General features: G+C 39.9%; 1 protein-coding gene across 2 annotated transcripts in view; it reads left to right on the plus strand.

Annotated features, from left to right (window-relative positions):
• The window catches only part of zbtb46 (zinc finger and BTB domain containing 46), an 88,372-nt gene that overhangs the window by 1,803 nt on the left and 58,983 nt on the right, over positions 1-27,586 (plus strand). For both annotated transcript variants that reach the window (XM_028017267.1, XM_028017277.1), the window contains exons 2-3: positions 24,814-25,034; positions 25,141-26,074. In XM_028017267.1, coding sequence (XP_027873068.1) covers positions 24,849-25,034; positions 25,141-26,074 — 1,120 coding nt within the window. In that variant the 5' untranslated portion in view covers positions 24,814-24,848. The remainder of the gene's footprint in view (positions 1-24,813; positions 25,035-25,140; positions 26,075-27,586) is intronic.

The following is a 27,586-nucleotide window of genomic DNA, read 5'->3' on the forward strand; positions in this document are numbered from 1 at the left end:
CACACACACACACACACACACACACACACACACACACACACACACACACACACACACACCCACCTCTAGTAACATGACAAAGGACATAAGGAAAGTGAAAATGGCTTTTTTCAGTTTGTTTTGTCTTACTTTTTGGGTCAAAGTCCCTTACAAAGGCCTTTATGAATTTGGTAGAACTGCAGTGAAAATATTTACTTTCTGTGTGTTTCATATAACTACAGAACTAGCAGTGTTTATCTTTAGCCCACTTTTAGGACTATGTTTTTGTGAAAGCTCACTATGGAAGTATATGGTTTATTACTAAGCTTTTTTTTTTTTTTACAGTAAGTTTACTTTATTAAATGAGCAAACGTGATCCTAAAAAAAAATCTAGAGATAACTACATTTTTTTTGCGCTTGTGATAGTCATGTGGAATCAACAATCTCTTTCTCTTCAGGATTTATGAAAGAAGTCATAACCTTAAGCATCAGAGGAGTGAAGTACCAAGAAGATTTTATCTTTTTTAAATTTATGCCAGTTAATGGACAAAACATCTCTGCTCTCTTCTTTTCGGAAAGTTTTGATTCTTGTCATATCTTACACGCAACAGGGTATAGAAGTTTCAAACATAAAAAAAAAAAACATAAAACTACTTTAAAAACCTGTTGTACACCTTGTTAATCCACAGATTAATATAATCCTGACAAAACACGCTTTATTAATTTGGAGTTTTACAACCCAACCTTTAGGGTTCTTCTGTTTCTTGTAAACGGCAACTTTCCTTGATTGTCCATTGCGTTAAATTGAGCTTTTTGCTACTAGGTTGCACACCTTGTGATTAAAAAAAGATGGTTCGTAGTTGTGGAGACCTACCTGCCTACCTGTTACAAAAAGATATAGCCACTGTGTTTAGAGTGAGCAATCAGAGAAGGCAATGTGTGGAAAATAAAGAAAAAGCTCGAGTCTCACTCTAAAAGAGTGAGAATTGGAAACTGCACATGTGGTGCCACCTTTTTATTTATTTATTTTTTTATCTAAACTCTTTTTAAATTATATTTTTATGGAACTTAATGTATGGATGGATGTTGAACACTGTATACGTGAGCTTAAACCACTGAGAAGTTTTTATCTCCCCTGTGCTGTAAATAGATTTCCAGTTATTCTGAAGCGTTTGTACGGTCCCACTGAGCTGTTTTTTTCTGCCGCGGTTTAACGTGCACTCTTTTGGCAGCCGCAACTAGTGTACAGCTGTAAGATATAGGCCTTTTCCTTTTGTTGGACAGTTGCTAACTAGATCTCCGGGATTAGTAGACCATCAAGCCATTTTTCCAAATTGTCTTAGCCCTCTGTGGATTTGTCTGGTTGTTTTGTCCTTCCAACTACTGAGTTAAGGGTTGGCACTTGATATGATAAACCCTCCAAAGTCCTTTATTCTGTTATTCAATTACCATCGGCTTGTTTCCCTGTGCATGCCCCTTTGAGAGTGTGTATGTGCGTGTGTGTCGTCATGAGCAGGATAAAGCTCAATTATCTGCTTTTAATGCTTAGAATCCAAATAGCATTAGAACAACTAAACTCTCATGGCACGCTGTCAACTTAAAGACCTAACATCTTTCAGAGTGCTTTGTTTCTTTGGCTCTGCCCGCCTTCTCCCCCCATCCACTCCCTTGCTGCTCCTTGGAGGTTGCTCTCCCAGGTGGGGTCATGTAGTGCTGTCTTTTTAGAGGAGAACAGTGGTGTATGTGTGTGCATCTGCGTCTGCACCTCCATCTGTGTGTTCCACATAGAAAAAAAAAAATGCAACACAGACCAAGACAACAGCTTCAAGGATGAGTGGAGGAGGAGTGTAGGCGAGATCGGCCAAAAGATGGGGGGAAAAAAAATTAGCTGCACGTGTGCTCGTGGGATTGCAAAGCAGGAATGGAAGCGTTCTGCTCTTGTCTTATCCATCATGAATGGACTTTTGAAGTTGATTAAGCGATGTGTGCTGGTGAAAATCTCTCTGATCTCTTTTTGTATTGCCAAAGCCAAAGTTGTACGCTGTGTTTCTTGAAAGCGTCGAGGAGTAGATGTGCTGGACTTTATCCGTTGACTTTATGAAGTTTGTGGGAAGCAACGGTAGTGTGGTGACAGTGAAATAAAGGCACTGAGGAATTGAGAAGTAGGGGCTTGGTTTCAGTGGTGGACAGGCTTGAAGCTCGACACCTGTTTCTCACTGTGTGAGTGTGTGAGGTTGTTGATGTGTAGGTGGTGCTCAGTGATCCCATGCAGGTTGTAAGCTGAACTGTGTGGTTGCAGGTTAGTTGGCTTTAGCCTTCAGCCACGCAAACCCGGGGGTTGCAGCGCCCCCGCTGCATGCGTGTGTCTCAATCCAGCAAATACATCGCCCTGCAAAGCCATTCACACCTCATAGTTGTGCAGTGAAAAGAAAATTATTTAGTATTCAGCAGTTTCTACAAGTTAAAATCTAATAAGCATGTTGTGCATTTGTATTCACCTCCCTGATATGCCAAAATAAAATACAATTCAACCAAATAGCAAATTTAGGCTACCCATGTTTAATTTAATCTCACTTCATTGGTTGGGCCCTTTTTGTGAAGAACTGATAGTAGAAAAAACATTGTTCTATGAAGAAACACGATTCACTGTCGGTCACAAGCAAGTTAGGGAACACACGGAAACTATTTGGAAGAAGTTAAGATGAAATGAAAATTAAACTTTTTTGCTATGGTAAAAAGTACTTTGAATACACCCTATTTATGGTGAAGTATGGTGGTGGCAGTATCATGCTGAAGGAGTGCTTGCCCTTAGTAGGGACAGGGTCATAGTTGATGGGATGAATGTGTTAAATACAGAGCAGCACTGGAGGAAAACTTGTTTAAGTACAACAGCAATAAACATATAGCTTGAGCTTCAAGAAAAAGGCTTAGCATGAAGCATATTGTGCTAGAATGGCCTAGTCAAAGTCTATTCCCAATAAACACCTTGCAGCTGTTAAAGCAATAAATTGTGGTTCCTCAAAGTATTGACTCAGTGATTCTGAACACAGATTTTTACTTGTTTCCAAAGAAGAAAATCAAGTACTTACTATTTTCTTTTTAAATCAAAAAATTCTGCATTATACAATGGTTAATCACACGGAATATCCCAAGAAAACACAGTTTGAGATGTATTAACTTTTTTAAGACACTTTACCTAATCCGCAAAATAAAAAAAAGCTCTACAGAGCCCCCCTTTTTTTCCAATAAACAACCTGTGTTCACCTCTGTGTTTCTGTCGGCTCTCTCATCTGGATCACCCCTCAGGGCTCACTTGTTAATGAGAACACCTGTTTGGCTAACACTCTGCAAAATAAACCATTTACACTCATCTTACAAGACACACCGCCTCTCTCTGGAGCTTTCTAACAACTCCGTCTCTCCGTTGCGTTCCAGGTATTTGTTTCGCGATACATGTTAACCCCCGGGTCTAAACGTTGTCCATCCCCCACCTGCCCAATAACTCCCCAGGCTTAACTGCTGCTATAGCTCATTGTGCAGTGCTGAATACAGGTGTTACTAATCGCCATGGGGTTACATGGGTGATGTGGGGGATGTGTGTGTGTGTGTGTGTGTGTGTTCACCTCTCTGACATGCTCATCCTCCCCCAGCAGAGAGAGCAGGTGAGTCTTTAAGCAACCCCCGCCCCTTCCTCTGCAGACCGCATCTGCAGATACTCTCCACCACCCGCTTCCCTTGAATGAATATTTTATGGCATTTTGTGTATGTGTGTGTTTTTATTCCCGTACTCATCTATACAAAATAATGAGAGTGACAATAATAATCCTGCTCTTCTGTTCCTTTCTTGTTTTGTCCTCACGTTTTGCATTAAAATGTAATTTTTCAGCTGCCTTTTCTTTTTCAAATTCCACACTCAAACATGTGATAGTAAAAGAGAATAGTTGACAAGGAATGTTTTTTTTTTTATTGTTGCCTTTCTTATCTTATTTGAGGAGTTGTTGATATTGCAAAACACCTTTTCGATTGCACATTCCTCAGAAAACAGATGTGGGATTTAACTTTGTGTATTTTTCACAGGTTGTGTGTTTTTCGTTTTTCTTAAGGAATGTGGAGCAGGGAAATTTTTTTCCCAGCTGCTAACCTATCTTCTTGTCATCATGCAAAGCTCATGCCATCATGAGCCAATCAGAGATACTTTATAACTGTTTATTTTTTTCAAACAAATCTGCAAGATTCAAAGTGATGACTGCGGGTTTTTTGCACATATGTTGTTGTAATCTGACATATGTGTGTTGGTCATTTTAATCCTTCACTAGTTTTGCATTTTTCATCCTATCATCAGGTAAACCTTGTAGTGAAAGTGCTTTCATTCATGCCTTTGTTTTGACAGTTAATTTAAAGTAGCTTTTAAAGTCTTTAAGTAAATACAGTTGCGTTACTGGTGGATAATATTTAACATAAAAAGGACATTCACTCTTATTTAGGCACTATTCTGCTTGACACAATACTGACTGGCTTTTGCAAAGCAGCCAATCCAGGAGTGCCATTTATTTTCCTTGCCGCTGATTGGCTGTTCCCTGTCTAAATAAGAAAGACTGTAGATGTAAATTTTTGTGTAGTGCTACGACAGTTTCCACTGGTATGGTATATTTTGTGTTTAACTATTAAAATGTGCATCTTTTATTAGCATTTTTAGATGTTAATAAAACATCTAACATTTTTAGGTCTGAATTATTTGCAGATTTTAGATATTGTTGTGTTGCCTAACCCCCACAAATACCGGGGCTCCAGTGTATCTGATTATACTGGACCCCCCTGTAATCATAAACATGATTACCATATTTATGTACTTCACATAACAGCTGTTAACAACAGCTGATGGAGTAAGAAAAATGAAAGTGACATTACTGTCCTCTGAGAACTGGATACAAAACTCATGTTAATTTCTTTGGAAAGACAAAAAAAGTACAAGTTAAAATAAAATCTTTTAAAGATGGGAAAGGGGGGGGGGGGGGGGGGGGGGTAGCCTTTAGATTTTTGCCGTCACCATATTCTCCAACAAATTTAATCATACATGTTTACTGAAAAAGCTCACCAAGCCTCCCAAGCAGTGGGGGAGGTTTTGGTTTATTAGTGTTAGCAAAAAGAAGAAGTAAGCCTTCCAAACATAAGCCCATCGTTACCGTTTTTTTCCCTGTTGTAAAAAAAAAAAAACAACAAACAAAAGTATTTGAAAGATCACACTGATGAGCAAAGCTATGATTCACACCATTTTACACATTAACTACTGATATTATCACTCTCCCGTACTGGGACTGTTTACTGCTGTTCAGAAGATTTGACTTCTTGAACAATTGAATCCTCTCAGACTCATTTTTCTGTCTCCTGTATATTCATTTAATTTCTACCTAATTTTAAAACGTTTTCGTACCATTAAACTGTTGAAAATGTCTCTCTGTTTGACTCAGAGTTGGAGACATGCTAGTTAGAAGTCTTTTAATGCAATGTAATGATCTGACAGGAAAAGAGAAGTAAACCGGTGGGAAGGAGCTCTCTTTAAAAACTCCATCAGTAATATGACGACACTCCTCAGCTTTGCACTTTGCACAAATGTCACCTGCCTTTTAGCCAAATTAATATGAGCTGCTAAGAAGCTGAGAGTTTGAGCTTCTTGGCTGAAGTGTGTGGTTAGCAGAGAGTACCAGGTTGTTAGTTGTTATTTTCCTAGTGAACAAGTTTGTCTTTCATGCACGCAGTGGGAGCATTTGATGAGAAATTGAACGTCTTTGAGCAAGTACATCTTTAGAAACAGTCAACTGGCCTCGTGCTCTGGCTGTTGAGAGATTTCCATATCAAAGCCCAGGTGAGGGAACGAGACTGGGGAGGCAGAGGGAGGCAGGAGAAGTAGGCAGGGGGTCTGGGGTTTGATGAAACAGACATCTACTCCAAAAAGATCTCCATCCCTTGTTATTGTGTCACTCCTTTGTGCAGCACAGTTTAGTCTGTGTGTGTCAGCGCTGTCTGTCTCAATCTAAACTCCCCGCTTTACAAAAACACACACGCGGCGCGAAGGGAACTCATACGTGCACCTTTACCCAAATCAAATACACCACAAATATTGCCTCTAGTCTGACCACAGAGACTCCCCGTGTAGCAGAGGGGGGCTCTGACCTGCCAGCCTCTGCCAATATTTGGATCCCTGTTTAATATTGATACAGAAGCATAAAACCATAATTTTCCCTGGAACTAGTTCTCTTCTTTAGCCATAAGTATCAGAGCTGACCTCATGGAAATGATGGTGGCACACTAATTAATGGATAGAGTTTTTAAAGATGTGTCTGTGCGTGTATGCGTGTATGCGCGTGCAGGGGTGTGTGTGTGTGTTGAACATTAGTCCGCTTTGTAGAGTTTTGTAATCCAGCCATGGACTCAGGCTAGAGTGCTAAAGTGCTGCTAACAAGACCTGTTTAACATTCTCTCCCCTGCTCAACATACAATTATTCCACTTCGCTGCCATTAACATGTACAGTAGGACTGGGCTTTTAATTGGCCTGATATGACTAATGCCAGATCAACTTGGATTTGCTAATTAGTTTTTTGCTTTAAAAGTGCCATCAGGACATGAAATATTCATTGATGTGAGGTGGAGTGAGGACTGTGGGTGGTATTAGTGGGATATTAGTGGTACGGGCAGGCTGCTCAAGCGTACCGGGGGAAGAGACTGAACTTACGTTGGCCTGTTGTGGTCGGTTATTCATACTTTGGGAGAGGTGTTAGTTTTTCGTCATGATTCGAGACACCCACACGCACAGAGAGACACACATTCATGCCGTTCACGCACACACCACCTCCCTCCTCGGTGTCACAAGGCCACCTTTTTTTTTCCAGCCCCCACCCCATCTCTCTCTGTCTCCGTGTTTCCATTATTTTATCTTTTATTCTGCTTTTGCCTTCACCATTCACTTATTTTCTCTTCTTACCTTTTCCTTCACCCTAACCCCTCCATTCAGTTTCATTTGCTTTTCTTTCTTAATTTTTCTCTAGGCCTCCTCATCTTTTACTTCGGCTTGGTATATCTCCTCCGCCTCCTTTTCGTTTTTCCCTTCTACTCCTTAATCTTCCACCTCTCCTTCTTCACCACCCCCCCCTCTGCTCTAAGTGGGCCAGGTGCCTCCTGTGGCCTCCCCTACTCCATTTCTCATTTTACCCTTCCTCTACTCCTTTTTTTCTCATTTTTACCTTCTCTGCTCCCTTTCTCATTTTTATCCTTCCCCTTGACCCTACGGCTCATATTTATACATCTTGTTAAAGCAGCGGCTAACAACCGGTGCAACCCTCCCCTCAGCCCCCAAAAAAGAAAAGAAAATGTCTTGCTGTTGCAGTCTGTTCAGTTCAAACATGTTTCTTTGAGGAAGTTAATTTAGAGTGTGCTTCAATAGGACTGTACCTGTGAATCTTAAGAAATTAGAATTAACAAAAAGTTTATTTTTTGGGGGAATTCACTTCAGTAAAGTAAAATCAAATAGATTTATTAAACACATTTATATACTTCAAGTGTTAACTTCTGTTCATTTTGATAAGTGTAGGCTATGGCTATTGTTCAGATGCTGAATGTGAATATTATGTAAAAAACAATAGAAAAGGAGTGTTGTGGTGTGCACTATAAGCAAATTACTTGGTTGGGGCTCCTTTTGCATGATTTACTGCATCAGTGCAGCAAACATGGAAGTAATCAGCCTTTGGGTAATGAGGTAGTAACGATATCTATGTTCATTTGCTATAAACCCAAAGCAATTTCTAATCAAATTTTTAATATATTAAAAAGAAGAAAAAACAGGAACTCTGTTGCTTTGATAGTGACCTTTAGCTCATATCTAATGTTGTTTGTCTGTCTTCTCCCTCTTGCGACACCAGTACCTTTCTATGCGGTGGCTCCTTAATAGTTCTGTGATTTTCTTGAATAGGCTTTTCTTCACAACCCTCTCAAGTCTGTGGTAATCTATGTTGCTTATGCATCTATTTCAAACACACTTTTTCCTTCCACTTAACTTTCCATTAATATATATGAATACAGCACAATTAGCTTTTGTGCCTTGCCCTCCTTGTGTAAGGTGTCAGTGACTGTCCACCTGCTAAAACTCTTAAATCTGTAAGTTTTCTTATGATTTGGTAGACCATAACAAGGTCTTTTACTGGTCTTGTGTACTACTTTAATTTTAATAGAATCTGAATTGTTGATTTTTCATCAGCTGCAAGCCATAATGATCAGAACACAAAATCACCTTGAAACATTTTTAAATGACTCATTCTGTAGTTAATCTATGTATTGTAGTAGTTTCACTTTTTAAAACGGAATAACTGAAATAAAACATGTTTTCAGTGACAATTGAGAGCTTGTTACTAGGTGTTTGAGAAGCTTATTTTTTTTAGTTTAGTTCCTTTAAAAAAACAGGAGATCCAAGTGGGAACAGAAGTGAGTAGGTTCACATCCCCTTTTCAATGGCAAGGGGCAAATTTCCCCAACGGTCCTGTGGCACTTCTCTTCAACTCTGTGTGTACACACACAGACGCACACACCCCTACAAGCGCGCGCACGCACACTCCCACGTGCATGAGTACATGCATTCATTCACACATGCACATGAATGAAAGTATCTTTATCACTGTCGTCTTGCCCTCCTTCTGCTCTGTATGTTTTCACAGGGAAGAGAGAGCATGCTTGTCACCTCTTGTCCTCTCTCCTTTCCGTTTTTCTCCCACCCAACTCTTCCTCTTTTCACTCATTGTCATTCTGCCTGCCTTTGTCTCTTACTGCCTCTTTCCTGTGCCCTCTACGTTTTACTTTCTCTTTTCACCCCCCTGTTCCATCCTGTCTTCCATCTCAGGGTTATGTTGCTGTGTGCCCTGGTGTCTGTCACAAAAAGGCCAGTAGTAGATGATTTGTGTTTTTTACAGGACAGCTGATGATGCCTCACAATGTGGGGAATGTAGGACTTCTTCAAAATCATGTTTCTTCATTGGGAGTTGTCTTTAGGGATGGGAAGTGTAACATTTTCTGTAGGTGTACTTGTGAAGGTTTTTTTTGTGACTGGCAGGAGAGTGGGTGGAGCAGTAATTGCTCAAAAAGCCTGCGAGCCATGGCAGTCACTAATGCTAGTCAACAGGTGACAGTCAAACGTCAAAGCGCATTTAAATAAACGCTGCCAGAGTAAAAGGCAGATTGACAGATGTGGAAAATAGGTGGATAGGTACTGAGGTGACAAAAAAGAAGATCTTAAAAGAAACCCGTGGATCCAGGTGAGGCATTTGTCCGATCAAAGCTTGCTCTTCGTCAGTCACAGTCAGAAAAGTAGCCTGGAGCTGTCCGGCCAAGGCAGACATGCAAATGTGCTGTCCACAGTTACTTTCAAGGAATTTCGTTTTAGCACGAGATACTTTGCTATGTAGTCTTAATGCAGCTCTTTTCATGTACATTATCTTATAAAAGTATTTACAATGTTTTTCTGTATTTTGTCATGTAACAATCACAAATTTCAATATACTTTGCTGGGATTTTATGAGAAAGCATAGAATTGAAAAATGGAAAGAAAATTATGAATGGTCTTATTTTAATTCTTTGGTAAACTTAGAATTGTAAAAGTAGCACTAGGTTTTAATTGAATTGCTAATGCAAATCTTGGTGTCTGCACATCTAGAGACAAAACATTGTGATACTAGTATCTTTGTAGAAGGTTTTTGCACATTCTTCTTTGCGAAGTGAGATTGGATGGAAATGTCTGTAAGCAACATTTTTAAAGTCTCGCTGCAGATTCAAAATTTGATTTACCCCTGTAGTTTGACAAGGATAATCTAAGAAACAAATATGTTTTGATCTAAAAGGGTTCCATCTATGTCCTGCTGAAAGGTAAACCTCTTCTTCCGGCAGGTTTCCTTGCAGGATTGCCCCATGGATATTTAACTGTATTTTCCTACCAACTTTAGCTAGTACCTGCTAAAGAAAAGCATTTCAAGAACATGACGCTGCTATCACCATATTTCATCATTTGAATAGTGACTTAGCATCCTGCATGTTGTCCAAAAAGCTCATTTTTGATTCCATGTAAGCACAAGACCTTCTTCCACATATCTGCAGTGATACTACATGGCTTATCGAAAACTATAGACAGAACTTCTTATGACTCTCTTCATAAGACACTGTCTTTCTTCTTGTCTTTTTTCCATATAGACTAGATTTCTGGACTGCATGATTAACAGTTGTCCTATCAGTGCATTGTTCCACCTGATCTCTGTAACACTGGAGCTCCTCTAGAGTTGCTATAGACCCTTTTGTTGTCTGTCTTTACCCAACCTTTCAAGATGATAACTATGTTTTTCTAGGTTTGCAGTTATGCTGTATTCTCTCTGTATTTGAATGACTTCTGTAGACAAATGGTGTCACTAGATTTTGTTTTAGAGCTATCAGACTAATAGGGACTGAACACAATGCACACCACACCATTTAGATAAAAAAAAAAAAGAATCATGTAGTATTTTCTTTAAATTGACAATTTTTGCATTACTTTCTGTTGCTCTAACAATGTACATTGTAGTTTGTGTATTTAATAAGACAAAATGTGTTAGATTCCAAGAGGGGATACATATTTCTGCAAGATACTGTAGATTTACAATATCTAGCCACAAATTGCAGGACTGGTCCCACGCAAAATAGCCAATCAGGGCACAGCACAGAGACAATAGAGACAAAGACCTATAATGATTTTGCATCTTTGCTGATTGCCGCTGGGTTCCACTCAGCATATTAAGGACCGCGGACAGTTTGTTGAAACTGTTGAAGAGCCCATACAAAGGCCAGACCTTCAGTATTGACTCTATGCATTGATGAGCACCTGAAGTAATACACTGAGCAGCTTATTGAACTCCACCATGCCTGTGCCCTGTTCTCCAGAAGTCCACTGAACTAGTCTTTCCGTCTTGCGTTTGCATCCCTTTTCTTTCACATTCATCCCATTCCTTTCCTTCCATCCCATCTTCTTTCTCCCTCACCCACCCTTCAGTGTCTCTTCTCTGAGTCCAAAATGCAAGCCTCTCTATATTTAGATGCTCTTCTTCTCTCCCCTTGATTCCTCTTCCTTTATCTCACCTCCTTTTTTTCCTTTCTGCTGTCGTTGAAGGACAGATACGCAGACGCGCTCCAAGATTTATCAGTGTTGCATTGTAGCTGCTTTTTGATCAGCTTGATGACTGACAACACAGCCTCAAGCTATTATATACAAGTGTGCTTTTATAAATGCTTTTCTATCTATATGTAAATCTTTCCTGCTTAGTTGTTGTTGCTTTGTGCACAGTGAAAACAGGTATAAGTGAATCTTGTTTGTTTATTAGAATAAACCGGTGGAATAAAGTTCGCCTCACACTGTGCAGGTTTTGGAGTGTGTATGGATTAGATTAGCTGGGAGTAAAGTCTCCCTTAATATTTGCTCCAGGGAAGGCGGGACGGGGGGGCTGGTGGACGCAGGGCGTGCCTGTTGAACTTGCGAGTGTACACTTAAGCCCCTGGTTCTTTGCTTCCCTCTGTGCATGAGTTCATTGTAATCTGGTGCTCAGTGTGGATTTGAGAGAGCCGCCTCTGTTTGCTGTCTGACAGAGTGACAGTCACACCAAGTTACCCCTGCATGCACACACACCCGCACACACGCACGCACACACGCACGCACACTCCCCGGACACCCGCCTCGGCACCAGAGAGCGACTGGCCACCAGCAGTGAGTCACCATCGTTCAGTCATTCAGAAGCCACACATTTTAACAAACAACAATTAGCTCTCAGTCATCAGACGCTTCAGACATTTATTCCCAGAGGACTGGTATTTTTGTACCATATGATCTTTTTTTATTTATTTACACACTCTGTCACCTTTTTATTTTCCTTCTCCAACCTTTCTCTGTACTGTTTAGTCTTTCCCTCTCTCTCTCTCTCTCTTTTTCTCTTTCTCTTTCTTTTGGTGTGTGTGTTTCTTTGTCTGAGACCTTTGGAGCTGGTGACTGTTTTAACAGCTTGGGAACAGGCTGCTTGTGTTCTTTGTGGTACAGTCATGTACAGTCGTGTCTGGCTGAGTCGTGACAGGTTGCTTTTTTGCTGTGACAGGTTTTGTGATGAGACCTACAAGAGGCTCTGAACGTCCACACACACTTGCTGACACACAAGGCACGCACAGAGACGCTGAGTAGCTTGCTGGAAGAGGGGAGGAAAAATTGGGAAGGTGCTAAAGTTCTTGCCTGTCCGCAGACTTTTTATTGTTACTTTTAACAACAAAGCCATTTTTTTGTGTGGTTTTAGAAGACAGAGCTGAAATTTGTCAAACAGAAACAGGAAAGAACATCTCTAAGGGAATATCCAGCCTACACTTTTTCACATGTGGATGGAAAAAATATTTCATAGATTGATTTGATGTACTTTAGGGGACATAAGACATGCATATTTTTGTTGTAATTGTCCACAAGCAGTGCTATGTAACATTGCTGCTTTGCAAGCTGTGATGAACATAAATTGGCTCCAGAGCAATTGATCTATTCATACCTGCCTTACTTTTACACACACATCATAATACTGAACCACAGAGTATGTCCATTTATCTTTCTTCATTGTCAAGTATTTTAAATACAACTACACTATAACAGAAAAATATTTAATTGTGATAGCATTTTTGAATTCTGCCACAATAATAATGATCCAACATCTTCCTAGCTGTGATCTTTCTTTCTTTTTCCTCATCATAATGTTGTTACCTAATTTTGTAAGTTCTAGTGTGTTGGCATTGAGGGCAATGTCAGTCTATCCAACAGGTCAATGTCATTATTAACATGCAGCTTTGGATGCATTGCAAATGACTGCTTGGTATTGGAACCAAACAGTCATTTACAGTTGAGAGCAGACTGATATTGCATTGATGATTGCAATTCTGTATGTTGTGCAGCTATAATTTTGATTCCCCGATAATGCCAATAATGCATACGTGACAGATTTTTGTAGACACACTAACCCTAAAGTTCACAGAGAGTCATAGAGATATTATGACAATGGAAAGAAAAGCTGAAAATTGATAAAAGGCTGAGTTATTCCTAATTGATATTATCATAGCAATATTTCAGAATTACAGTATATCTCTAGGTGATGTTTTCATATATATATATATATATATATATATATATATATATATATATACAGTATATATATATAGTTCATGATTCGAAGTCATGAATTCATCTTGGTATTTTACAATATCATGCCTTAAAACTCCCCTTACCATGACTTCATTTTAAGTTAGCTAGACCATCAGTCGATGAGTCTGTTGCAATGATTCAAATGGGGGTTTTGCATGAAGTGATGTAGTGTTGTCACATGAGCCTATCCCCTTCGATGCCATCAGCCTCCTCTTACCAGAAATGCTAAAATTCTGTTGTTTTTTTGTTTGTTTGTATGTGGAAAAAGTTATCTATAATAAAAAGAGTTAGGTCTATGGCTTATTTGAGCTACACTGATTATGATTTTATGGATAATTTATGACCTTCTGTTTTTATCTAGCTTTGATCTAAAATGTTAAACACAATTTTATGTTTGCAGTTTGCACAGCTTCCATAGGTAGCATTTGTTCATCATGTTTCCTGACAGGCAGACAGAGGTCAAGAGCTTCAAAGGTTAAAACAGAGCAACTTTTCTGTAATACATTCATATATACAATTATTGCTCCCTCAAAGCCTAAATGAACCGCAAACAGGTTTGGACATGTAGGAAATACAGTTTCCTTCTCAGTAGCTTTCTACATATCTTTGCACCTTTTGACTTAAGTTTTTAATTCTTTACTGAGGGAGAAAATAACTTAATTTGAGTCTTATTCACTCAGTAACAACCTGCACACTTAAGAGTGTTAAACACAGTTTGGTAGATCAGAAAAATATCAAATATTCTTATTTGATAAGCTGATCACTGATTGAGATGAAGATAATCAGATTCTTTTGAAAAGCCAACTTTTTTTCTATGCACTTCTACAAATTATTCTTAAACATAATTAAGACAGTCAGAGAGATGTCCTGTCTTTTTTTCCCTGGACCGAGCTAGGAGAAATATGAAGAAGCAACTAATAATCCTTATATAGATAAGCAGAAACGCATTGGATCTGATCATTCATAACAGCAATGGATAGCTAATGAGGTGTTTTAGAATTGAAGTAGGGAATAGATAAACCCGAGTGACTGCCATCCTCCATCAGGACTCCAACTCTGTCTCTGCATTGGTGGTAACTCATGTATATGCTCAGTGTAACGGCAACATGCATCAAACAGAAGACTCACTGAGAGGCTACCTGCTCCCATCCTTGCTTCCTCCCTTCTTTCCTCCCCTGGCTCTGCTCCTTTCTTTTCTGCTGCAGCTCATTTATCCCCATCCTCTCACCTACAGCCCTCTCTGGTTGTTTTATCATTATTCCCCTCTCTCTTACTCTCCCTCTCGCCCCCTCCTTTCATTTTGGGTTCTCCGACAGTGGTAATGAGATGTTTCATTATTTGCGTTTCACAGCTTTTAATAGAGAGAGAATTTAGGCTAAGCCCCGGGTCGTCAGGCAGGGAGTTACCACGGGAGACATAGGAGGCTTAGGGGGCCTAGAGAGAAAGATAGCCCAGAAACCACACATTTATATGCACTCCCGCACTCTTCCATGAGGGCAAAGAAAGAAAATGCAGAACCAACGACGTCTGAGAGATGGTAGGATGCAGTTTCACCACTCTCGGGGAAACAAAAAACAAACTTGCTAGTAGTTTGTGAGCAGCTTCAGGAAGTCAAAGGTGAGGCGAAACTCTGGCCTGAACGACATCCATAGCAATGTCACACCTCCTTTCTGGTCACTCTGGGATGATCCCTTTCCATCCTGGATTTCCATTAGATCACTATAGGGTTTAACACCTGTGTGGCTGAAGGCGAGAAGACACGGTGCTACAGAAGTGACACATTGGTGTCATAAGCTTGGGCGGACGTGTTTGTAGAGAGAGAGCTTTTCCGAAGTCCAATGAATGTTTACGTGGTGAAAACCCAACCGTGCCGACATCCTCAGGTGTAAATGAGGAGGGGTGGAGGTATTGTTTCAGGGACAGCGGGTGCAGGGTAAGACCCTAGGAGGGTGGAGCAGGGGATGAAGGGAATAGTGTTAAGTCTCTCAAAGCCTCTTAGATCCTCTTTGGTCCCTCTCCACATGACATGGCTATCCTTCTTTGAGTCAATCTCTTCTTCCACCTTGCCTTCTTGGACACTGTCCAGGGTAACAGAGAGAGGACAGGGAAAAGGGAGAGTGTTGTAGAGGTGGAGTTGCAAAATGTGGACATGATTAGAGCCGTTCAGGAGGTAGGACAGATGGAGGGTGTGTGATAAAAGAAGCAAGGGAGACTGAAAACACAAAAACGTGCAGGGAGATATTAAAAAAATAAGTCAGAGACAGACGTGAACAATAGTTTATTTTCAACAGAAAAGAAGACGACAAAGCGTATAAAAAAAAAAACAAGCCATTTACATCTAATAGCTTTTTGGGTTGTTTTGCTCTAATTGCAGCTTGCATGCCTGCCTGTGTCTGTCATGTGCATGTGCTTGAGTGTGTGTTATTTTTGTCCACGCCTGCCTTGTTGATGGACTGCCACCCTGGCTTGTCCCGGAAGGCTGCCAGCTCCGTCGGATTGGGGATTAACCCCGGGATAATGGCCTTGATGCCCAGTTGAGTGGAAGCAAAGCTGTTTAAAAAATATTGGCTGCCTGAGTCACTCTCTCCTCTCTTCCTGTCTTCCCCAGTTTCACTCTGTCCCTTCTGCATCTGATTGTGCTCATGTTTTCTGCTCGTCTTTATCTCTCTGAGGTTTTATTCTTTTCTCAAATAGAAAAGAAGCTCCTCTGTGAATACTCATCCTGCCTTAATAGGAGCAGTTCAAGAGCAACCACTGTGCTCGTACTTAGCAAACATCAGTGTATTTTCCATCACTTATTCAACTTTGTATTGAAAATAATAGGTGAACAGTATGAAGTCTAATAAAAGTGACTTGTTGAAGTTAAGGGACTTGGTTTTACTTTGGGAAGAGATGGCTGCCCTCAGCCAAACTCTCTTTTTTTTGCTTAGTTCAATATTCTTTTGTAATTTGCTGCTGTATAAACCTTAATCAAAGACTTCAAAATATACTAAAAATGAAATATGTTGATTTTTTTTTAATCCTACTTCATAATTTTTAAATCTTGGTCATGAAGATGAAGATATTTGACAACATAAGCTAGCTATTCTACCTTACCCTGACCTTCATTTGCCCTCATATTTTTAAAACCAGATTTTATTGCACTTTTCCAGCTCAAATAAATCATTCCATCATAAGTCAGACAGACTTTTGTGGAGAATTAGATTAACTAATCACGTTTTTAATACCTGAAAATGCTAGAACCAATGTAGGCAAGGGCTAGTTTTTTTCAAACAATTTGAGCTCTGAGTTGAAGTAACATCATGTTAAACTGAACAAAATGTGTCGTAAGAATTTTGCTATATTATGAATTGGATTAACATGTTGTAGTACTTACTTAAAGAAATGTATAAAAATCTATAACATCATCTAACCACTTTTATTTTAAAACATAAACCCAGTTATTCCTACTCCTTGTAATATGTAATTCTACATATTTATACTACATTTAAAATAATATGTTTCTGTAACGTTTACCAACAACAGTGTTACCTCAATAAAAGTGATGCGTGCATGTTTTAGTTTGCTCTAACTTACAACCAACTTAATTTGTTTTTCTTGTAACTAATGTAAACATGTAGCACCCATTCTCGGCTCGCAAATCGGCAGAGCGCAACAACAGGTGGGGGAGGGGTAGAGATTTGTTACCCCGTACTTAATACAATCAGAAATAACTCCCTCACTTTGTCACTCTGACAATTATTTGAGTGTTTCATCAAAATAACTTTCCACCTTTGTAACAGTTTTAGTTGTTCTGAGACCATAACATCACTGAAAAACTTTCTTTAAATAAATTTTCTTTTAGAAAAAATACTGCATTTATATAGCTTTTCCATCCCAAGTTTGATGCAGTTCAATATGTGTTGACTTGACTCTGCAGGGCAACGTTTTAGAAATCGTCTCTCCTTGTTTTTAATTTAATGTACACTCTGGGTTTGTGGGCTCTAAACTACATAATTGTGGGTCTTGCCTTGGCCAAAAACAGATCCCTCCATGTCATTTCCCTGTCTTGTAAAGAGAGCGATCTCAAACTATTGTCTTTTCTGACTCAGATTGAGGAAAGTTCATTGCTTTAATAGACATGTTGTAGTCTCTTGTGGACCACTGAGGTTATTATAGGCTTTTGATAAATCAGTTCCTGTTAAATCAGCAAGTGTTTGCTCGCCACCTTTTAAATGCCTCTTTTAGTTCACAGAGTCCATGGACTCTACCATTGCTTGAATGTTTCCCAATTGACCACTCACCACTGCTGTCATTTTCACCATTCATAACAATTAGTGTAGGTGAGAATAAATGAGACTTATGGAACTCGAATGTGAGCAGTAACATGTTTACTTTGAAAGCAGACACTTTGCAAAACATCTGCACTAAAATTTATTTTCAAATATTAGTCCTGGGGACCCAGTTTGTAAAAAGGCTTACTTTCTATGTGTGAAATTAATTAATAAAGTGAATTTTATTGCAGTGGTTTCAAGCCAACTTGTCCCTTTAATAATTTATGCCTCTATTTTGTAGTTGGGTGCTTAAATTAAGACCAGACCTGGTATTAACGGCCATTTTGGCTGATCCTGTTGTAAAAAAAAAAAAAAAAAATAGCAACGACCATTTACAACTGACAAATAAAAACCATCCAGTGATCAGATCACAGTTAATGCTTGATCCGCTGATGTTCATGTAAGAGCACATATTCATTCAATAACTTCAGCTATGTTATTAATCAGACATCAACATTGCTGAGATTCATCTGTAATGTGTTGGTATTTCACCTACAAACACTTTATAAGCATATTTGTGTAAATCAGCACATTTTGTAGAAAAACAATAAATCGCTTGCACACCGTTATTTGTTCATGCACGTTAAGCTGCATAAAAGTTCCTGCTCATTTTAAATAGAAGGACTTTGGACATTGCATGAATCAATTTTATTTCTTGCTGACATGATAAATAAATACGTGATTTATGCAGTATCTTGATATTAACAGATTTTCAATCCTGAGAATGATGAGTGAAACTTTTGCCTACAGTGTATTTTTTTTTTATTTTTTACATCCTTCCAGGTAGCTGTTTCACTGACTTATAGTTGACATCTGCTCTGATTTTGGTAAAGAGCTGTGCAGGTAATTCTGCTGCTTGAGGAGAGTCAGTTCAGTGGGCGTTTCCACAATGTGTCCCAGGAAGGATTTCATTAAGGCTGCCAAACGAAACTGATACAAGTGTCTCAGGCTGCCTTTGAAGGTGGTCTGAAGGAAAGCGTCTTCAGTGCATTTTGATCATGTTCATACCTGCTTTAGGAGCCACCAGGACATGATCTGATCACTGAAGACACACTAGAGCAGGATATGAACCAGGTCTTAGTTCTTTTAGACAAACCATTTCATGCCCTTGTGCTTTACCTTGCAGCGAAGTAGTCTATTTCTCTTGGTAGTTAACTAAATAAATATAACTGCATAACATTTTGTGAAGATCTTACATTGCACCCTTTTTCAATTGCTTCTGGTTAAGATATATTTTCTGGCAGTTGATTTTATTTTTTTTTTAAGATTGAGAGCACTGCTCCAACCTAAATAGCTCTGAGCTGGTACATGCCATCACTGGATTCACATAGCCACACTTACTTTAAATAATCATCTGTAGAAAATCTCCCTGAGGTGACTAAAAATTGAAGCATGGTCAGTACAACATGCCCCCTGGAAGAAGGCTCTTTTTCATAGCCCAAGGAATCAAACATGAAATGATCAAAAGTACAAAATGACAACAGAACAAAATGACCAGCATCTAATGGGAAGGCTTGGAATGGATTTGACCAGTTGCTTTTCCAAAATCTGCAAATAAATAACTTTTTTAGGAACTGCAACTGGAGTGGACCCTAATGATTGTGGTAATTGTTACTTTAGGTCTTGTTTGACATGGGCTTCAAAAATATTCTTTGACTACCTATTAACTCCTTGGAAATGAGAAAATAAACTTTGTACCTATTGATTAATACAGACTCCGTTAACAGCTACAGAAGAATCACTATGCCTTAAGTGAGTTTTCATTGCCAAATTCATTTAAAATCCCATTTAAAAGAGCCTTGAGTGCTGTGACATTAACATTGAGCACAGTGTGAGATCACCTTCTGAAAGCTTAGGTTTACACGACTCCAAAAGCCTTCCTATCAAACAAAGTACTGCTTCGTATTTGATCCAGAAGGACCTTGTGCTCCGTCTCCCCTCGGTCCTGTGCGGTCAAGGAGGCAGAGAAGTGGCTCGGAGGGACAGGCTGCATTAAAAGGAAACGCAGGAAGGATGGAGCCCCATTCTCTCGCTCCATCACACGTCTCATCTCTTTAGCTGTCTCTGTGTCCGGGGCCTAAAGTGACTTTGCCGTGATGTGACCAGGACAAACAGCTAGTGATGCCATGACGGCTCTGGTAAGCGTGCGAATGTGGATGTTTTTAGCTGTAGCTTGTGTTTGTGTGTTTGTAGGTGGGAACTCTGTGTGCCTGTTTGAGGGAGAATATCATCTTGATTCTGTGTATTTGGAAAAGGAGGAGTTAAAGAAGGGCGGTCACTTTTGATTTGGTATCGCAAGGGTTAGGGACCTCTGGTGGAATTCTGTACTAAAACAGTCGTTTCTGACCGCAAACAAGCACCGCAGACTGTCAGTTTCCCTCCTGATGACTTCTTCCTTACCTTTTTTTTTGTTAGCGCTAAGATTTCATAGAGGGATGAAAAGCTTTTTTGTGCTGTGCGACATGCTGAAAGCAGGCTTTAGTTTCTGTAACCTTGGTGAGACTGCTAATGCTTTAGACATAAATATCTCTGCCTCTCTCTCCCTCTCCATAGCTGATTGTTTGACAAGTTCATTTTACCTTACTTTTCCATCTTGTGTGAAGTGTACATTTTCACAAAAACGTGTGCTTTGAATCAAGGCTGTACTGTACTAGTGAAAGGTGCAGGCTTTGGTTCTGTAGCTCATGGGTTAAGATGAAGTCTTGAAAAGAAGAAATGACTGGATGGGTGTTTTTGTATCATATAATGGGGGGGAACTTGGGATGGGTCCCTCTGCAAAAGGGGTTTCTGACTGGAGGAAATTGGATATGCTGAAATTAAACGAGCCAATTAGGGAAGCAAAGAGTTTAGAGGTCAAAGCATGCCCCATTAAAGCTCCTCTTCTCAACCTAACTTCTAATTCAGTCTGGCTCTTAGTCTGCTGAAGCAATAAATCTGATTAAATCTCCTTGGCTTTCTCTCTCAGGTCCCTGCTGTTGTGTTGCCCTCTGCCGATCACTGCTTTTGTGAAATTTGAGGCACCATTGAACATGGGTGCACAAATTCACACAAACGTAACATTGGATCATTGACTGAAGTATTCGTCTGCACCTTGAGAAATCTGTATTACCATCTCTACTAAAGATAGTGTTTAAGAAAAAGTTTCTTCTGTGTTTAAGGCCTGTGCTCCCTTATTGGTTTAAATAAGAGGTTTCAAACTCCAGTTCCCTTTTTCTATTAGATTCATCCGTAGTCCAACACACCTGAATTAAATGGCTGACTGAGCTACTCAGCATGCAGTTAAATTCCAAGGAGTCATGCTAACTATTGACTCAGGTGAGCTGAAGCAGATGCACATGATACAGGACACCAGGCCCTGATCTTTAAGTGATATACAGTATGTTTCCTGTGCACCTTGTTAGGCAATCCTTGGTGGTACTGGGTTTGATCCCCATTTTAAATTGACAGTGATCTCACAGTCTCACAGTGATCACTTGACTATGTTGGACTGGAGGTTTAATGCCTGCCAATTTTCAGAACCTGAGAGACTCCACACACTTGACGCTAAAACCATCATAGATTGTATAAGTTTTATATAACAGGTTTGGTCCTACAGTGTATGGTGTCCAGTCACATAGCAAAGACAACATGCCACACACGGACAGATTTCACTCTGAAAATTTTGATGGTATTCTGAAAGGAAATATCGCAAAACTTCTCGGGATCAAATGCAAAAAGAAGCAACGGTGATAATTGGTGGACTATTTTTAACAGGGAAAAAAAATAAGTGGACAAGTAGCTATTTACTAAATTAAACAGAAGACGGGGCTAAACGTCAACCACTTTTAGAACTACGAATGTGGAGGGGTGCAAGTCTTTATCAATGGAGCCCAATCATAATAGTAATATATTTAATAAAGACAGTAAAACTCTTTTACCTTGTTTTACAAATATATAAATTTGTTAAGAGAATAGGTTTTTGTGTGTTTTTGTTTTATCTGATGGTAAGCCTGCAACATAGGTGCCTAGCAAAATTTTCATCACCACTTTGCAACAAAAGTCAGGTTTGAACCTGAAGCAACATCACAAAGTGAAAAGTAAAGGTTTGTATACAATACTATGTGTGGCTGCAGTTATGACAAAACATAAAGATAAGTCAAAGTCCCCCAAAATGACAAAAACAATCACCCTTTAGATTACTGTGTACTGCAGATGGATGTTTTCACTCTCCATTATTCATTTCAGACAAATAAAAACAGGAAATATGGTAGTAATGTAAATCATAAAGTGTAAAAAGGTATGTTTTCAAATGCACACATTTTTAACATTACATCTTGTAAAACAGCTTTCTAAGCGTGGACTGGGTTATTATTCTCTGAAATAAAGTTCTTTGCAAAAGGATATTTGTAATACTTGCTTAAAAATGTGAAAAAATAAGTTCAAAGAATACTGACTTTTCCTACGTCAGAATTAAACTCTTCAAATATCTTTTTTTCTCCCTACTAACCCACCAAAACCTTGAACATTGATGGTACCATTGTCAATGAAAAAGAGAAATTTTCACATTAAGAGAGACTGTAACACTGATTACCTCAGATAATTTCTTTCATACAAATTTTTTGGTGCTTTTGGAGGCTTCAGATTAAATTCAGTTGACTTAAATGGCAGTGTTTGTGTGGAGACAAGGATTTTATAAATTAGTTTATCTCCCGATACTCTTGCTTTTTTGTTACCTGGTTGACAGAATACTTGAGTTCCTTTAAAAAACATTTTCATTTAGCTATGATTAGCCCTTGCTTTCTTTGTTTAAGAATTTTCCATTATTGATTTGAGATTTTAAGAGTAATACTGAGAAACGGACAGGTGGGTGGATCTAAATGATTAGTCTAGATGCATAATCCTCTATGATGCACACTGACCTTTGGCTACACCATTCATTTTGATCAGAAAAAAATTAGAAAAAATGAGGAATATGTCTGTGTGGATCAGTGACTTCTTTTGAATAAGTGATTTCTTCTGTGTTTAATGTAGCTCACATATACAGCAGGCTTTGCAGTTGAATGCACAAGTGGCCCTGAGAGAGGACAAGCACAACCACGGTCTCTTTAAAGCCTCTCGGTTTGTCTCCAAAGGTGAGAGGTGAAGACTCTCAATACCTCTGTCAGAGCAATACAGAAAAGAAAGAATATCTCAAGGTTAGCCTGATTTTTTTTTCAAAGAAATATGTGAGCCCTAGGATAAAAAAAAATGTTTGTGTGAAAACCTCCCTTTTAAGTCTGTCAGGGACGCTGTTTTTCTGCACTCACATCTAACTTTCCTTTTTCTTTCTGTCGTTTTTTTTTTTGTCTCTCTATAACTTCAAGAATCACCAGTCAAAGCAAAAGGTTTCATGCATTGATAGAGAACGCTTCAGCTGCTGTCACAATCACGCGGTCGGCATGTCCACTGCTGTTCATAGGAGGTGTGTTTGTCCAAGTGGACGTGGGAGACAATGTGGATTTATCTGATCTTACAAGCCATCAGGTTGAGCAGAGCTTTGCTAAACATGACCTGAAGTGTGCCGGCCCCCGAGCAAACGCTGCTGTCACCTTGGCCAGCCCGAGCTGTCATCTCTCAGAACGGCCCATGAGAGCTGACAGCTGTAGCGTTCCCAAAACAAATCACTGCTGCGTTTGGTAACACCCTGCGTCCGCGCGATTTAGCCCTCGCTGAGACAAGAGCGGGAGTGGCGGCTGTTAATGCTCCAGCTAATGCACTACCTTGATGTGTGTGCGTGAGTGTGTTTGTGTCTGTTTTCACCTCTGTGAACGTGGGTGCAGGTTTGCCTTTGCTGGGATTTACGTACTTTCCTGCCACCTTCTGCATGGGTTGACATGGTGATGTTCACGTCTTTATTTGTCTCCTTTTTGCAGTCTTTTATCAGTGTGTTTTTTTTCCTGCCATTTTTTCTTTATCATCTGTTCTCTGACCATTCAGCACCTCTGCAAATTAAGGGCCTAAATCATTAAGGGTCAGTTTCCTCTTTTTCCAGGCATAAAGCATTTGTTTTCATTGCTCAGACTGAAGCGAGGACACAAAGGTGTTGGACAACAGAAGCACTAATGTGAAGGTTTAGGAGTGCACACAGCAGGTTTTGTGTCAAAATGAGATTAAAGAAACAACTTAGACCAGTTTTTTTTATTGGTGAGATTAATTGTAATGCAATCTGTACAAAACGTCTTTCTTTTTCCTCAGAAATTCCTTTGCGTGTATGTTTCACTTTTTAACTGGCATTTCTAATGAGTGTATGCACTCTGTTTCACTCTCTCATGCACACACCCACACACACCCACGCCCACACACACACGCAAACCTGTCAGAAGCACTTCATAAACAGAAATATTTGATTATTCGATCCCAGGCTTTTTTTAGACATCAAACTCAAGTAGTAGAGATGTGGTTTCTATTGATGTCTTTGTTTTTATGTCACAGTCATTGCTCACATATCCTCATCTTTAGAGACTACCTCAGTTAAATATTTTTTCTCCTCTTATTTTGCATAAAAAGAAAATCATTTAGGCTTTGCCTAAAACTATAAACTATATGAATGTACCGAATTTAAATATCTTTCCATCTGAACACGAAAAATGCACATTAGGCGTGGGTAATAAAATCAGTAAGTCTGACCAACAGACTAAATATATCACTAGTATCCCACATTTGTATGCATTTCATTTGAAACATAATACCCCACCAAATAGTGTATGAAAAAAGTCATATTGCAAACATTGGTGATGTAATGATAATGCAGTTCAACATATTGTGCTGCTGTTGTGTCCACATTTGAATATCTGCTGGTACAGATGTTTACTGAACCAAAAAGATTTTACTTTAGCAGTTGGTGTTTTTATCTCCGTGACATAAAGCCATGAATAAAACATGGAAGAATGACCCTTGACCCAGCACACACCTTCTTGTCAGCTATAAAACTGCTAAAACTGGATACAAACTACTGAAAGAAGTGATGTTAGTGGGGGGCGTCATCAGCACCGTATGTGTTACACTGTTTGAGTGCATATAAGTTACCAAAATATCAATTAATATCAGTCCAGTACTGATATTTTATTGATTTTGATGCATATTTTGAAGAAATGCATTATACAGATCTTGTTTCCTTCTCCATAAATGCCCTAAAAGTCTTAGATGCATTTTCCTCCATGCTATGCATTTCTGCTAATGTACACTTTCGATATTTCATCTTGTATAATTTGTGAAAGAAAATATTTCGAGGCACCCCAGATCCTTTGCTTATTGCTTTTATGTCTTCTTTTATCTTCATACAGATGTTTTGAGGAGAGGCTTTTGTTCAGCTACACAGATGAACAACAGGAAGGAGGACATGGAGATCTCATCTCACTACCGTCAGCTCCTCAGAGAGCTCAATGAGCAGAGGCAGCATGGCATCCTCTGTGATGCCTGTGTCATCGTGGACGGAAAGATCTTCAAGGCCCATAAGAACGTCCTTCTGGGCTCCTCACGCTACTTCAAGACTCTTTACTGCCAGGTGAGGGACTGCATTTTATAAAACAATTCAGGGGGAATATATGTTTATTTTTCCATCACTTTCTCATTACAATAAAAAGTAAAGGGGTCCGTTTTACATCCTGCAGGTTAAGAAAGGAGCCGAGCCTCCCCATCAGACTACTGTTACGCACCTCGACATCGTGACGGCGACCGGCTTCAAAGCCATCTTGGATTTCATGTACTCAGCGCACCTTGCCCTTACCAGTAAGAACGTGATCGAGGTCATGTCGGCCGCCAGCTACCTGCAGATGACGGACATCGTCCAGGCCTGCCACAGCTTCATCAAGGCTGCTCTTGACATCAGCATCCGCTCGGAGATGGCCGATGAGCTGGCTGACTTTGAAATGGGAGCTGTTGCTGCAGGTTTAGGAGGAGGAGGTGGAGTCTCCGGGAATGGAGGTGGGGTCGGTTTAGCTGGAGCAGGGGGTGTTCCAGGAGCTAGTTTGGGACGAGGGGGTGGCATAGTAGGTATAGCCTCTGAAGCTTTGGCGTCCATCATTTCTGGTCGCAGCACCTCTCCCTGGCTGGCACGCCGAACTAGTCCAGCCAACTCCTCCGGAGATTCAGCCATTGCCAGTTGCCATGAGGGAGGCAGCACGTATGGGAAGGAGGACCAAGAACCCCCTAAGAGCCATGAGAGCCAGGAGGAAGCATGCCATGACTCTCAACCCGCCTGGCCTCATGACTATAGGCCGGTCAATGTCAAAGAAGAACAGGTTTCCCCTGCCTCCTCTTCTCATCCAAGGGACACTCCCAAGGGGTCAACCCAAAGCCAAGTAGAACAAGGGGCAGGGGGAGCTAGTGGTGGAGGTGCCGAAGGGCCCTGGCAGCCCCTATCAGGGTCCGGGCGGAGGAAGAACCGGAAGAACAAGGACACAGTCAGACATATTACCCAGCAGTCTGAAAGAACCTGGGATCGGCAGCGGGACAGGGACAGAGAGAGGGACAGTAGACCTGGATCACCTTTGCCCTCCATGCTAGCTGTCACTGCTTGGAACTACAATGGCCAGGACATCCCAGGTAAGACCAACCCTTCCTACAATGGTCAGTGTGCACCAGCTGTAATGTTGGAATTAAATATTTTTAAGTTACAGGTTGAAAATTAAATTTAAATGACACTGAAATCAGAACTCCACCTTAGAAAATCAGAGGTTTCTTAATTTTTTCCTTAAAATCCAATATAGTTGGCTTGTGGTCAAAGCCGACATAAACTCTTCCCACTTCCTTCAGTTTGTGAGACTTAAGACCCACTTCCAATCTTGGGTTTAAGCTCTGGCTTACTGGTATTGATTTTAGCTGATTTCAAATTCTCTTTACAAGAGAATTACACTGGAGAGTGTTGTTATTGCAATTCAGAAGTGCTAACATGTATGGTGCCTTCACTGATGAGAAAATAATTATATTTTTGAGTGTGTGACTGGCTGGCCAACCTCAAAATGGTCCAATTTTGGTGCATAAATTAAATCAGTCACATACATATTACTGGTGAATTTCTATGGTTGAACATTTTTGCTACAGTGTATGACTGCACATATTTTGATAGCTTGTGTTGGTAACAGGTACTTTGGTCATTAGCAAGTCTTGCTTTTCTAACCTGCAGCCGAGACAATTACATAGGTTTATTACAAGATCCAACTTCCGAGAATTAACTGGAGTGGAGCATCTTTCTATTTTTAGAAAAGTGATTTAAGCAATAGGCAAAACAAACCAGGTGTTTAGTGGCTAATCGTGTGCTCAGATTAACAGTTAAAGGTCTCAACATTGAGCGGAAAGGACTTGAAAGGATGAATGAAGGTCAAAAGAAAAGCTTTTTATCTCCGGGTGTGGGGCGCTGATTTGATGACTTCGAGGAGGCGGTGCTACAATTTTACTTTTTTTTTAATCTTGTGGACTATAAGTTTGTTTTCATTGAATGTAATTGCCGGTTGTCTGGTGAGTTTACAAGATTAGGGTAGATAATTCGGTGAAACTGTCGTCTCAACACCTAACTGTGGCAAAATCTAATTTATCTTTAAGACTGTTTAACCAACTGGTCAACGGCTGGAAGTAACTGAACTTCTGCTGTTTAGTTCCGCTGGCTTCTGCTGATCTCACGTCCATGATACTATCTGCATCCTGTAGTGCTTCATCAGAAACCCAGAGAAAATCATCTCTCTGCACAGTTTGTAGAAATTGACCTCTTTTCTTTTTTCTCTCTCCTCCGGCATTGTGATTAGTGAGCTTATACACTAACGTGTCAGGCCTAAGATGATTATCTCAGATCTTGAAGGTGTGAGGTGAAGCCTGGGTAAATGCAGATGGATAATACAATCCTTTCTTTACTGCAGTTTATTTAAGCCACACTCCCACTTACACAGACGAGAAAATGTGTACACAAACACAATGGTGAATGCATATTTATTTTGAGATTTCTTACTTGATCCTAGGCCTTGCAGAGCTGTTTAGTGAGTTCTTCTTCGCCAAAACTTATACATGATAAAGTTACCTATGTGTGTTTGTGCGTCTGTGTGCATGTTGTGGGCCCACGGCGTC

Source organism: Xiphophorus couchianus, chromosome 1 (assembly GCF_001444195.1).
Source record: "Xiphophorus couchianus chromosome 1, X_couchianus-1.0, whole genome shotgun sequence".
Taxonomy (NCBI): Eukaryota; Metazoa; Chordata; class Actinopteri; order Cyprinodontiformes; family Poeciliidae; genus Xiphophorus; species Xiphophorus couchianus.